The following is a 13,463-nucleotide window of genomic DNA, read 5'->3' as shown; positions in this document are numbered from 1 at the left end:
TCTTCCGCGCAACCGTTAACGTTAGTATCATGTATCCTTATCCGGCGGAGCACCTTGTACCAGGCACTTCCTGTGCGGGAAACCTATTTCGCCTCCCCGAAAAATAATCCTGTCGCCATTCTGAGATTCATCTGACTACGCTTCTGCCATCACCGTCGGCCCAATCACGATCACTCTCGATCCAGCGAACCCGCCACTACGACCTATGCTCGACTCGTGATGAAGACAATCAGCTTTGCAACCGCGCTACTGGCGGTCGTCTCTGCCCACAGGCTCGGTGACAATAATTACTTCTGGCGCGAGGCGGCTGGTCCTCAGGCGCCTGCACGCGAAATCGATGCCAAAGCAGCTGTGTTTCCGTTCCTTACTAGGCTCCGGGACAGCGCGGTAGAATTGCTCTTCGGCCGACATCCCACCAAAGACTCTGCCATGCCTAAAGTCAGCATCGACAGCTTGCGCAACAAATACGCCAACCAAATCGTCATGCGATTCAACATTACGAATATCGAAGAGGAGAAGGCGCTCGCCGAAGCGTCCAGTCGCCTCTTCCTCGACGTCTGGGCCGTCACTCGCGATTATGTCGATATTCGCATGCCTACCAGTCAGGTCTCGCCACTCCTTGGCCTACTTCCAAAGAAGCTACAATCTTCGCATTTTGCATTGATATCCGACCTCTCTAGGGCGATATACGATTCTCTTGCTAAGGACTCGCCATCCCGTCTTATAGGGCCCAAGGGCACATTTGAGCGATTCCCAAGCCGTCTTACAGTGTCTGATAGTCTCTTCTTCCAAAGATATCACCCTTTGAAGACAATAATGCAGTGGATGCAGCTTTTGGAATCCATTTTCCCAGAGCACGTTAAATACATGTCCATTGGACAGTCCTCTGAAGGACGTGACATCCCTGCCCTCCGAGTCGGCCACCCCGGCACTGATGCTGGTAATGGCCCAAGAAAGACCATGGTAATAACCGCTGGTCTCCACGCACGCGAATGGATTTCGACTACAACAGCTAATTATGTGGCATGGGCACTGATCACGGAGTTCAACAAAGATCCCGTAATCACCAAGTTTTTGCACCACTTTGATGTTGTTATAATTCCCGCGTTGAATCCTGACGGTATGGAATACTCATGGCAAAACGATAGACTGTGGCGCAAATCTAGGCAGGAAACCAGCCTCCAGATGTGCAAAGGGTACGACCTCGATCGATCATTTGGCTTCAGCGAATCTTCCGAGCACAGGCAGAGCGACCCTTGCTCCGAAGACTACGGCGGCGAGGAGCCCTTTGAGGCCGCCGAAGCTGCAGCCTTTGCAAATTGGGCTCACGAGCAGACGGAGAAGAACAATGTGCAGTTTGTCGGGATGATTGATTATCATTCTTACTCACAGCAGGTTCTTTTCCCGTATGCATATTCCTGTGCTGCTGAGCCTCCGAACCTAGAGAATTTGGAGGAGCTGGCAGCTGGTATCGCAAAGACAATACGCGTGTCTACTGGAGAGTCATATAGTGTTTCGCCAGCGTGCGATGCTGCTTTGATGGCGGACAGGAGAAACCTCACACTATCACCCAGCAGACTCAACGAAGGTTCTGGCTCTGTGATGGACTGGTTCTATCACGATATGAACGCTCACTTTAGTTATCAGATCAAGCTGCGTGACCATGGTTTGTATGGATTTCTACTCCCAGATGAGGAGATTATTCCGACGGGTCGGGAGATGTTTTTCGTCATGAAGTACGTCGCCGATTATTTGCTGGGCAATAACGGGATTGAGATGGTGGAGGAAACGGCAGAAGGCGATAATATGATGAACCAAGAGCTTCGCCGTCGGTATATGCGCCGTTAGGGCATCAATCGGAGAGCTTTTCTTGAATGACGGTTTTCTTTCCTGAGTCTAAAACAAACGGTGGTATTATATATCCTCACCTTCGACTTATTCCATAGGGGCAATCTCTACCAGTTCAGCTCGAAGCAAAAATATCTGCTTCTCGATTGTGCCGCAAGACTCTTAGCCTGTATGTAAGTGGCTCACTTGCTGCCGCTGGGTCTGCCCATTATTGGGAGAAAGCAGAGATGTGTCGAGCTGTTGAGTCCCCGGCCATGGAGGCGAGAAACATCCCAGGAAGGGATCTTCTTCCCACCGACGTCATTCCACGACACTACCAATAACAACTCGAGCCTGACTTTGACCAGTTCACATTCAACGGCAAAGCTGTGATTGATCTTGACGTCACTGCAGATTCTGATTCTATCACTCTACGTTGGTGCTCTCTATTCTTAGCGGAAAGCTTATATGAAGGGAGACAGAGAAGGTATGTTATTTCTCTTCTGATGGCGACTATGGTCGTAGTAGCCATTTTCAGCGCCTATATGGTACAATTCGCCACACCATTCAATTTCCTAGTTCAAAAACAGTTACTAACACATACTACACAGTCAAGATCTAATAAAAGTTACTCAGGACGAAGATTGCCAGACAACCACCGTCTCCTTTGTCAGCCTGCTCAGCAAAGGTGACGAGGTACAGCTTCCTTGGCCAGCTCAACAGCAAATATGGTCGGCTTTTACCGTTCTAATTGTACAAATGCCAATGGCACCAAGGGCTACATTGCGACAACACAAATGGAGCCTACTGGTGCCAGAAAAGCCTTCCCTTGTTTCGACGACCCAGCACTCAAGGCAACTTTTAACAGTTATTTTTTAATAGATAATTTTCCTTTATTATACTACTATTAATATCTATAATATAGCTTATAAAAAATATCGAGGTTTTTTTATATATAGTAGTAGCCTAGTAGCGTTGTGATGGGGGAAAATTACATGTTGAGCGGAAAACGTGTCTAGTGCCCTGTTAGAAAACAGGCCTCACGCGCGTAGGCACCTGTACCTAGGTACCTTGGTGGCGCTTCAACTAAGAAATAAAACAGTGGGGTGTTAACGTTGCTCTGCGGGCATGAAGTTTGGTATGCGGAGGAGGCTTGAGTACGGACGTATTATCAGCAACAGCAGAAAAACAGAAATTACTACAGTCATTGACACCCGGCAAAAAGGAGAGGCCAATCTCTTGCTTAGCTGGGGGCACTCGGGTCTCTGCGCAGCATTTTAGGCTCCATCGTCAGCGTCAACCCAGGATGCATCGCAAGGCTACGAGAGCGGACTTGTCGATTTGTAAGCTTGTGCTGCCTGGTGAATCGCATGATGCTTGGACCGGATCTGACAGGTTCTATGCAGTAACTAGCGCTGGCGGTGCACTTTTAGCATGGCAGAGGCAAATGACGCTGCTGGTGCTGGTGCGTTGCACGGCTAGGTACCTATTGGAGCGCATCAAGCTCTTGTGAGATCGTGATGGCTGCCGATGGTCCGTCAAAGTACGGGTGGCAGTGTAGTGCAGTGTCAAATACCAAGGAACATTACCATTCGTGATCATGCATCCATAGGTAACCAGCCATGGATCCCAAGATTCCAAGGGTAGCGCGTCCACTAGTTTCTCCGCCCCCTTTCCAGGGGACATAGGTACAGGCCTCCCGCCATTCCGAGCCTTGAAGATGGCCGGCTGGTCGCGCGTCCTTTGCCGGCTACTCGGCTGCCGCTGACATCGAAGTCCGGCCAACCAAGGGGGCCCGAAACCCCAATTTAAGTAGCCACTGTCCCGCCTCTCATCTTGTTCTCATCTCTATCATTGTTTAATTACAATTCATAAGATAACAAACCAAAAACACCTCAGGCAGAACCGCTCACCTCCGCCAGGATGCCTCTTGCGCTTGAGATTCCCGATCAGTACAGGTGGGAATACCCATACCATACTATCCAACATGAGACAAGATGCTGACACTCTTCCTGCCCAGCTACGTCCTTGCGGTGGCGACTACTACCTTCTTCCTCAACACTTTTCACATGATGCGCACTTCCAAGTTCAGAAAGCTTGCCAAGGTCCCCTACCCCGCTCCCTATGCCTCAGAGGAAGAGGCTGCAAAGAATCCGAGCGCGTCCAAGTTCAACTGTGGTATGTAGAGGTAGCCATGTGGCCCTCTCTCTTGCACGCGCCGAGTAGGCCTGGATGGCTTCAGCATTGCTAACACGTTCCCCCTCCCATCCGACAGCCCAGCGTGCCCACGCCAATTTCACCGAGAACCTAACTCCTTTCCTCGGCGCCCTCTTCGTTGCTGGTGTTCAGCATCCCGTCCCTGCTGCCACGCTCGGCGGCATCTGGTCTCTCTCGCGTCTGATCTATGTCCTCGGATACACTAGCGACGCTGGCCCTAAGGGTCGTCTCCTGTGCGTGAAACCGCCACTCTGGTATTCTTAACTTATGATTATCTAACGCTTTCCTCGCAGCGGTTTTGCCGGTAGTGCCATCAGCGACCTTGTCCTCAAGGGTATTGCCGCATATACTTGTTACCAGCTCATTGTATAGGTACCCTAGGCCCAATTCCAACGTGAGGCGGTCTTATTCCAGAGTTCGGTAGGATAAGTTTAAAACGATGAACAGCACAGCTATTATCAAAAACTATATATGCACCAGGCGTTTGTCGTGTCTCTGCCTCTTCCATGCCCCGGGATAAATTGTTCCAACTACCCCGTGCATCGCTCCCATGGAGGCCGCCAGGAAATGTTCAATCCCTCAAAGACTCGCCTTTCAGCTTCCTCCATGCAACTAGCGCTCACATCACCGCACTCAAGGTCAACCCAGCTACCGTTCCCTCGGTTGCGAATTCCACTACTATCAAATTTTAGTCCTTTTTCATTCTTACAGTATCTTCGGAGGTCTCGTTGAAACGTCGTTTCGCCGCTCCAGCCCAACATGGCGCATCCAATCGTCTTCCACGGGCTGACAATAATATCGACGCGTCGGTGCAGCGCGTGCGCCTCTTCTGGGTCGAGCCACACGACCATGGCTTTGTCAAGAGTGTCAAACCCCGTGCCCCAGGTGCTCCCTTCTCCTTTCCACGGAAGAGGTACTTGTCCTCGTTCGCTGTTCCTTGTCGACAGACTCAGCGTGTGTGAAATGTACTTTTCGCTTTCGAGGCTCAGAACGAGACGTTCAACCAGCTTGAACGTCTTTAGCTCCTCTCTGTGTGTCAAAAGAACATCAATATCGCCATTTTCGTCCCGACCTCTCCGATAGCCACCCACAACAGCCATCTCATATCCGTGATCCAATCGACGAGCGTGGTTCAAGATAATGTTCGCGATTCTAGCGACCTCCTCGCGGTTTATCTTCTCCTGAAAATCATCGTAATACTTGACTCCAATTTGTTGAACGCGGCTAAGCGATTGCCAACCATATTCCACAATGTCGTCTAAGTCCCGCCATCCTAGTTGGGTATGTCATCATTACTTTTTCTGCCTTCATAACAGTTCAGAATGAACGTACCCTTTTGGTAGAACTCTCTTGCATTTGCATCACCTACCCCCCAAATGTTGTAAAACGTTCTCAACACTTGAATCTCTGTATCTTCTTTAGATTTGCGCGTCTCCTCGGTTTGCCCCGTTGCGTGCCACTCCTGATACAGCTCGGCAATCTTAGAACCGCAGCCCGCCAGGCGAGATACTTCTGCAAGGTGGTAACACTCAGCATGTCAACTCACAAACGAGAACCAGCAAATGGAGGTACCTTGAGGAGTCTGTATCTTGTATGGATACGCCGCTAGTGAGGCTATCGATGTCGAATAGGCTCGAATTCCGATTTTATCACCCTGCAAAAGACGAAGTGTTCGGATGTTCTTCAGTTCCTCAATGAAAGCATCATTGGGTGGATTCATCGGAGTAGGTCGTTGACATGAATAAGTTGTGTAGAGGTAGCTTGGAGTAAGAGGAAGATGTATATCGTGCTCTGATGTAGATTGACGGATCAAACCTGGTCTTGCCATAACACCTGCTGCCGAGGAATCGGTCATTAAACCCCTTTCTTTTTCAATTTCTTTTTCTTTTTCTTTATTGCGCTGATTTGACAAAGTTCCCGACTCTGTATTATCATTTGCAGTGCACGTTAGGACATCCTTAGGAATTCTCTTGTCCAAATTGGCTGAATCATTGGGTAGCTTTGATGTGATGCGGCCACTTTTTCTGCCTTCATACACGGTATAACTTGACATCGGCAGAAGGGTGCCTTTCTCCAGAGATTCGGTGAGCCATGACAAACTCAGAACTCTTACAAGAGAGCTGTCTGGTTTGGAAGTCGGCGCATGCGCTTCTAGCTTTCGGCGCTTCGAGTGACGCTCATCAGAGCCCTCACTCTGAGCCGAGTCATCCCTTGCCGTACCACGTTCGATGGGCTCAGTCTCTAGCTTCAACCGGCGCAATTCAAACTGAGCACGTTGTTCGCGCGATACTCTACCAAGCACTACTTCCGCTTCATTAATATCGTAAGTCAGAGTTGGGATACTCGCCTCGAGATCGTGCAACTCTGTAGGCGTCAATTGCGTCGGTAGGAGAAAAATGACCGGCAGTGGAAGCGGCATCATGCCAATCTTCTGCCAAAGGGAAAAGAGAAGCGTCAGGATTCGAGGCTGCGTTTGGTGCGTGCCAACTCGGCATTCATACCTCATACCTGCGGTTTGGTAGAAAGCCACAAGTGGAGCATACGCCTAACGCCACTCCAGCCACGCATTTCTATTTATTTCCAACTACTAGGTAGTTACCACGCAACACCCAAAAGTCCGATTCCTGGGGCAGTGGGCGATAGAAATACAGCAAATGAACGTTGATCACATGCTCCCTACTCTTGAACGAGCATAAGATCGAGCATTTTTAGACTAGCTATTGTATTTTAGTCGCTGTTCTTGGGAAGAATCAGGTCCGCTCGCCATCGCGGTAACTGTAGCACCTACTTATTCAAGCTGTTATACGTCTTCAAACTGAATATCATCTTCATCATCATCCTCTCCACTCTCGTCAACCTTGCCTTCAATTTTGACGTCAGGTTGGATTTTGGCCTTTTTTCTGCGGTGTTGTTCCAGCCCAAATCCATCCCTAGACAGCTCCTCGGATGGATCTCGCTTTATCGACTGGTTTAGCACCGATATACTCAAACCTGAATTATTGCAAGTAGCCGGCACATTTTCGAAATCGTCTTCGTCCTCTTCAGAGCCCTCCTCGTCGTCGGAATCATCTTGCCGCCTTTGCGCAGCTTTCAGAGTTTCGAAAACATCATCGAGTTGGGCGATAGCCTTGCTGTCCACTTGCTTATGTTTTGAATCGTCAATCGGTCCAACTTCATTATTGACGATGGTATGTCCTGTTCCAGTAGCACCCGCAAAAGATTCGCCAGTAACAGTGCTGTTGGACATCCACGCGGGCAGTGCATTCTGGGCCGCCAGCTTCTCCCGGCGCGCGATTTCGGCCTCCTTTTCTGCTTCTGATGCACCCTCAACAGTCGATATATTGACAGAGATGGATTGCGGGCCCGTGTTTGCCAGTCCCTTTACGGCCATTGGTCTGTTCATGCTCGAATCCATGGGCATCGTTGCCGCAACTTGATGCGTGGCGTCACGGACCACCGGTCGAGCCTTCGCGAGAGCGCGATCAAAATCACACTCCGGTATGTGTACATTGTCGATTCGTTGTAGAAGCTCGCTGATGAACTTAAATTGATCGTTGAGTCGCGTGGATTGCTCATGACCCCCAGCATTGCGATCTGCTTCAAAAGCAAGGACATGGCCGCAGCGGTGGCATAAGAACCCGTTCGGGCCATGGCTGTCTAGCACCTCCAAGGGCGACCATTCCGCCTTACAGAACGAGCAAACATATTCTTTCTTCTCGCTGGTCCTCTCCGTGGTCCCTTGGACATCTTTGTCGATTGTGTACACGCGCCATTTGATGGCATCAATGGTGTGGCGATAATTAATGTAGTACCATGTGCGATTACTCGGCCGTGGGTTTCCTTCTCGAAGTTCTGGTCGCGTATGCCTGTTTTAGCCGCCGCTGTTAGCTATCTTCGCATTCAGTGATAGATTGAAGGGAAATCTCACACAGTCAAGAATCTATCTTCTCGAAGCTTTCCGCAAATTTTATGGAGATCTTTCGGGTTCGTGGCCATCAAGTAGGCCAGGTCATCGTCGCGAAGACTATTGAATATCAGCGATATGCTTCTTAATAGTGAAAGATAGGAAAAACATACGCCTCGTGAAGGATAAGTGCGTCTATCACTAGAACGTCTCGAGTTGAGTAGAACGCTCGCATCACCGACTTGACAAGTGTGACTGCGAGATCCATAGCTGCAAGTCTTTCAGTTCGTATAGTCTACCGACTTCTGTCTCGAATTTAGCTTTACAGTCATCGATATTGTAGCTATTGCCTGCAGAATACGGAGACGGCTCTACCATGTAGATCGTGATGTCGCCGCTAAGCTTTTTGCTCGGTCGAAATGGCTCGGCCGCCACGTCTTCGCTTCGGTTCATGCAGCCAGAGCTTGTTTTTATTGTCGTCTATTAGAAGAGGCGTGCGCGCACACGGTCGCCGATTTTGGGACGCCGATGTTTGCCCAGCTATTGCTGATTTGTGACGAGAAAGGGCAACTTGCCTTGTTGCACTAATAAAAGTGGGTACATTAGGAGGCCTGGAACATCTTGCCCAGGTAGATAGATACTTCGGTACCAATACTGGTTGGTATTCATCATCTATCTCTGAACTTCGCTAAATTATAAGAATAGCCAGTCACCACTCACGGTGTGTACTGGCATCTGCATCTATTCCGCGTAGACCATGTGCAAAGCATCACAGTGCAGGTTCTTTAGTATCATGAAAGCAAACCGCCAAAAATTTAACAGGCACTACTACTCCTCCAATCACGAAAACTCGGACTGTTTCCCATTTTATGCATATTTCCTCAGCTGTATCACGAAAAATTAGTGCCTCATTTTTTAACAATGAAGGGTTACCAACGAAGGATAGTCAAACTCACATCCAATGTCAATGTTCTCGAGCTGTTGACTTCTTGGTCTCGATAGACTCCTACCAAGCTCTCACTATCTTGGAATAACCCGGTCTTCAAGCTAATGACAATGAACTGCATGCCAGGACCAGCATGCTCGCGGATGTACTTCTTGATCTTGTCCACATTAGCATTGTCCAACGCTGCATCAACTTCGTCGAGAACGAAGAATGGGCTGGGCTGGTAGCTGTGAATAGCAAAGAGAAGTGCCAGTGCAGCCATGGTCTTCTCGCCACCGGAAAGGTGTTCCATGTCGCGGAATCTTTTCAGGGGGGGCATGGCATGGTATTTGATGCCCGACAAGTATGGCATGTCTGTATCTTCCTCGATGTCCAAATAAGCCTGACCACCCAAAGGGTAAGCATCTGAGCGGGTGAGGTCCTTGTAGACATGTGAGATCTGTTCCTGGATATGTGTGAATGCGTTGTTGAAGATTTCGTAACGTTTCTGTTTGACATTGCCAAAAGCCTCTTTCGCCTCCTGGGCAGCAGATTTCGAGTCTTCGTATTCTTGATCGGTTTGTTTCAAGCGAGTTTCAACACCCTCCAGTCGTTCCATGGCGCGCATATTGGGGTTTAGCTTCTCCAGCTCCGTCGTCAAATTTGCGATGCGCTCTGTGAGAGAATCATCCATGGTCGAGTCATCAGACTCATTATTGCGTTAGCTCTTAGCACCTTACTAGGACGCTTGCCCTGGCTTTGCTACTTACCTGTTTGAGTTCATCGTCCAAGACATCGAAGTTGATTTCGATTCCATGGTCGTCCAGCGCAAAATCGACCATTTCTTCACCTTCAGCATCGACGTCCATGGCATCTGGGTCCTGGCGCAGCAAGTCGTCTTCATTCGGTAAGTTGTCCAGCGCGCCTTCCGCGAGAGGAACCTGAATTTGCTCAAGACGACATCTCCGAAGTAGCCCAGACTTGCCAGCACTGTTCTTTTGCAGCGTGGTTTCTAGAGCATTTATACTCTTGAGCAGGGCCTCGATATCCTTGCCACGTTGTTGTACTTCAGTCTTGGCCTCGTTGACACGCTCGGTCTTCTCAGCAAGGTCGGCTTGGTGCTCATCCAGAGTCTCCCTAAGAGCTTCAAGCTCGTCTTGTTCTTCGCGCATCTCCGTTTCAATATTTGCCTTCTCCCGGGTATAGCCTTGCATGTCTTGTTCCAAGCGCTTGATCTGCTCATGCATTCTCTTGATACGGGACTCAGTATCACCGTGTCGAGCTGCCTCCCACTTGAGGCGGCTTTCGAGACGCTGCTTTTGAACCTCATACTGATTTCTCTTCTCCGAGACCTCTTGCTCTAGCTTTCCTTGAGAGGCATCGAAGGCACGAATGTCGTCGTATCCCAGTCGCTTACAGAAGCTGGAAAAAATTTGATCTTCGACCTTGCCGATTGCGCTTTGAAACTGTTGTACGGTGGATGTTGTGCTCTCGAATTGCTTTGTTTGCTCTTTGTATTTCGGCAGGATTTCCCGGAGCTGTTTCTTCTGATTCTCTAGCTCTCGCTTCTTGCTGGAGAAATTTTCCTGAAAAACGATAAGCTCTTCTTTGGTAGCTTTAACACGGCGCTCCAAGGCACCGAGCTCAATCTGGAGAGCTTCCTCTTTGCTGCCACGTCGATCAGCTCTCGGGAGACGATCAATTTCCTCTTTTAGTTTTGTGGCCATTCTTTGGAGGTTTTGAACGTCTGCTTCTTCGAACTTGCGCTTGCCTCCCTTGGGTTCTGGCCCACGGCCACCAGTCATAAGACCAGCTTTGTGAATGACATAGCCTTCTAAAGTGACCGCCTTCACAGGGATCTTTTTCGCATAGCAAATGTGCTTAGCGATGTCTAGAGTTTCGCAAACCACAGAACTCCCACATGCGTAAGACAACGCACGTTCGACAGAAGAGTCAAAGTTGATCGTGTCGATAGCGAGTCTAGCTCCAGTAATACCCTTGACAGACGTGTTGACAGCATTGACCTTAATATTGTCCAGAGGAATGAAGGTCATTGGCGCGAACCGCTGTTCCTTTAGATATTGAACACAGTCAACGCCTGTCTTTTCTGTATCAACAACAACCGAGTCAAAGTCCCTTCCCAAGGCCACAATGATAGCCTCATCATATTTCTTTTGCTTCGGAGTGCACAAATCGCCGATTCTGCCGCGTACACCGGGGAAGATGCGCCGCAGGGAAGCAACCATGTCTTTCAAGCGCGCTTCCCGGTCATTTTGGCGACGGCCATCGTCAGCCTCACGAAGCTTCTTGGCAACATCCTCCAGCTTTTCTTCAAGTTCTGTCCTTTTTTGGTTGGTACGGACACGCTCCGACTGGAGCTGGTTGAATTCTTTCTTCTTAGCGGCTATTTCACTGGAAAGATCCTTGGCAACCGATTCCACGGCATCTTTCCTCTCTCCCACACTGCTGAGCTCAGATTCGGTTTTGGAGATGGCCGCAGCAATGCTGTCTACCTTGCCTTTTAAGTTGTTGACTGTGACTTCGTCGGCCTTGCGTTGTCTCTCCAGGTTTTCCAGCTTGGTATGATCTGTGCCAGAGCGGGCAATGACTTCGCTGCGAAGCATGTTGTACTCCTTGCGATCCGTATCACTGATTGCTCCGCCTTGCTTCTGCATCTGCTCTTCGATAGTTTTTTCGAAGATGGATTGAGCTTTGTTGACGCTTTCGACATCATGCTGTACCTTTTGCACAATGTCCGCCTGCTCGTCACGCTCTTTTGCAACTTTCTGACTTTGAGATTGCAGTCGATCGACTTGCTGCGCTGACTCATGAATTTTTTCATCAAATGGCACCAGCGCATTTTCGCGATCCTCGATCGAGCGCTCTTTTTGTCGAATTTCTCGGTCTACCCTACCAACGCGTCGCGATACTGATATTTGTTCTCGGCGCGCAGCTTCGAGTTGTCCTTCGTAAGATTCGACATTGCGACGCAATTCTTTCAAATCTTCATGGTGGCTGTGGATGGCCGCGCTAGATTCATCCATAGCTTTCTGAAAATGAAATAGCTTCCAGAGGCACTGCGTCACAATGGCGGCATCTTTCTCGTCCATCTTCTTTTGGAAATTGTCAGCCTCTCTCTTTTGCTCGCGGTATTGCTTGATTTCTGAATTGATGCCGCGTCGCCTGTGAAGTTGAAAGTTTTGGTTCTCCACTGCCTGCTCTGCCGCAGCCTGAAGAGTCTCATATTCTTGCTTGTATTCCAGGCTTCCAGAGATATGTTCAATCAGGCGTGTAAGATCCTGAGGGGATTGAGATGCAATTGCCTCCACATCTCCTTGGAAAACCAGAAAATTTCTTGCTTTGATAAGAATGTTTTCACTTTCCAGAGCTGCATTGTACTGCTGCGCAGTAACACTTCGGTCATTGATGCGATATTCACTTGCGCCTTGGTTCGTGATGGAACGTTTCCATCTATGTTCCTCGCCACTATCATCTTCATACACAGCCATAACCCATGCAGTTTTCGGGTCGCCCCGAGAGGCCTTGTCATCGCTTGCTTGTGTTGTTCCATTCGTTGCGGCAGATCCATCGTCATTGATTTTAGATGTTTTAAGGACTCGGCCTCGGTAGACCAAGTCCTTGAGATGTGCGGATCGAAGGTGGGATGATTTTATTCCCAGAACGAAGGAAATAGCATCCATGCTGCCAACGGGTTAGAATGTACATGGCGTATACCCTCTGAAGAATAACTCACGAGTTCGACTTTCCAGACCCATTGGGTCCAATAATCGATGTAAAATACGAATCGCCAAACAGAAGGGTGTGATGCCCTTTGTAGGACTTGAAATCTGCAGGCAGGGTTAGGTTTTCCGCTCACGTTGGCAGGTCGCAGGACTGGAAATACGCACTGAACAGTTCCAGTCGATTGAGCTTCCCCATTGTTTCAGCTGGTACCTCAAGTCTTCTGCGGCGAATGTGATTTTTTGTTCGGTATGCAACAGTAGGTAAATATGATGTGCTCCTTTCCAGCACAAGAACTCGTTCACAATCAGAATCCGAGCAGTTGCACAGCGCGTGGTGTATACGGTCGTTTGGAACAACTCTCTCGCGCTACTATTGATATAATTGAGTGATCTCAGAAGATTGGACGATACCACTGCCAGACATAATAGCGAAGCGCTGCGTGGGAAGGTCTTTCGCGATGCGGGCGCAAATTTGATGTGAACAACTGGTTGCGGAACGCGACGCGCAACTCTCGCAAGGCAGGCAACAGGGAAGGAGGGGAGTGCCTGTGCACGGACCATCCGGACCATTCACCAAATAGCAGGAACCTACCTACCTAGGTACTTAGGTAGGTACCTAGGTAGGTACCTACACTACTAAGGCACCTAGGTACCTGGGTAGGTAGGTAGGTACCTAGGTAGGTAGGTATTTCGCCGTGATAAGTCGCTGGCTGTTTGACTCCTTCGCCATACCTTACTGCCTTAGTACCGCGTCATGTGTCGCATACACCTATTACCGCCAACTTTTTCTTCCTTATTTTCCTTCCCCCTCCTCAGCTTTCTCCCCTATCGTTGCCTTCCTGCCCAC

At 49.2% G+C, this 13,463-nt stretch overlaps 3 protein-coding genes across 3 annotated transcripts; 2 read left to right on the top strand and 1 right to left on the bottom strand.

Annotated features, from left to right (window-relative positions):
* Positions 1-219: 219 nt before the first annotated feature.
* CCM_03962 (zinc carboxypeptidase) lies at positions 220-1,848 on the top strand (the record flags this gene model as incomplete). The annotated part of the gene is made up of 1 exon (XM_006669110.1): positions 220-1,848. The coding sequence occupies one exon, from the start codon at positions 220-222 to the stop codon at positions 1,846-1,848; it is 1,629 nt and encodes a 542-aa protein (XP_006669173.1).
* Positions 1,849-3,824: 1,976 nt separating this feature from the next.
* CCM_03961 (microsomal glutathione S-transferase 3, putative) lies at positions 3,825-4,416 on the top strand (the record flags this gene model as incomplete). Its single annotated transcript, XM_006669109.1, has 3 exons — positions 3,825-4,005; positions 4,103-4,277; positions 4,338-4,416. 3 exons carry the CDS (start codon positions 3,825-3,827, stop codon positions 4,414-4,416), a joined length of 435 nt encoding a protein of 144 aa, XP_006669172.1.
* Positions 4,417-4,663: 247 nt separating this feature from the next.
* Positions 4,664-12,812, bottom strand: CCM_03960 (cohesin complex subunit (Psm1), putative; the record flags this gene model as incomplete). The annotated part of the gene is made up of 14 exons (XM_006669108.1): positions 4,664-4,719; positions 4,754-5,317; positions 5,377-5,524; positions 5,591-6,589; positions 6,851-7,910; positions 7,973-8,068; positions 8,122-8,218; positions 8,275-8,411; positions 8,455-8,636; positions 8,669-8,689; positions 8,905-9,582; positions 9,644-12,575; positions 12,628-12,721; positions 12,782-12,812. 14 exons carry the CDS (start codon positions 12,810-12,812, stop codon positions 4,664-4,666), a joined length of 7,095 nt encoding a protein of 2,364 aa, XP_006669171.1.
* Between the last annotated feature and the right edge of the window lie 651 nt (positions 12,813-13,463).

This window comes from Cordyceps militaris (assembly GCF_000225605.1).
Source record: "Cordyceps militaris CM01 unplaced genomic scaffold CCM_S00003, whole genome shotgun sequence".
Taxonomy (NCBI): Eukaryota; Fungi; Ascomycota; class Sordariomycetes; order Hypocreales; family Cordycipitaceae; genus Cordyceps; species Cordyceps militaris.
Note: the sequence above shows the minus strand (reverse complement) of the source record. Positions and strands in the feature narration are given on the sequence as shown.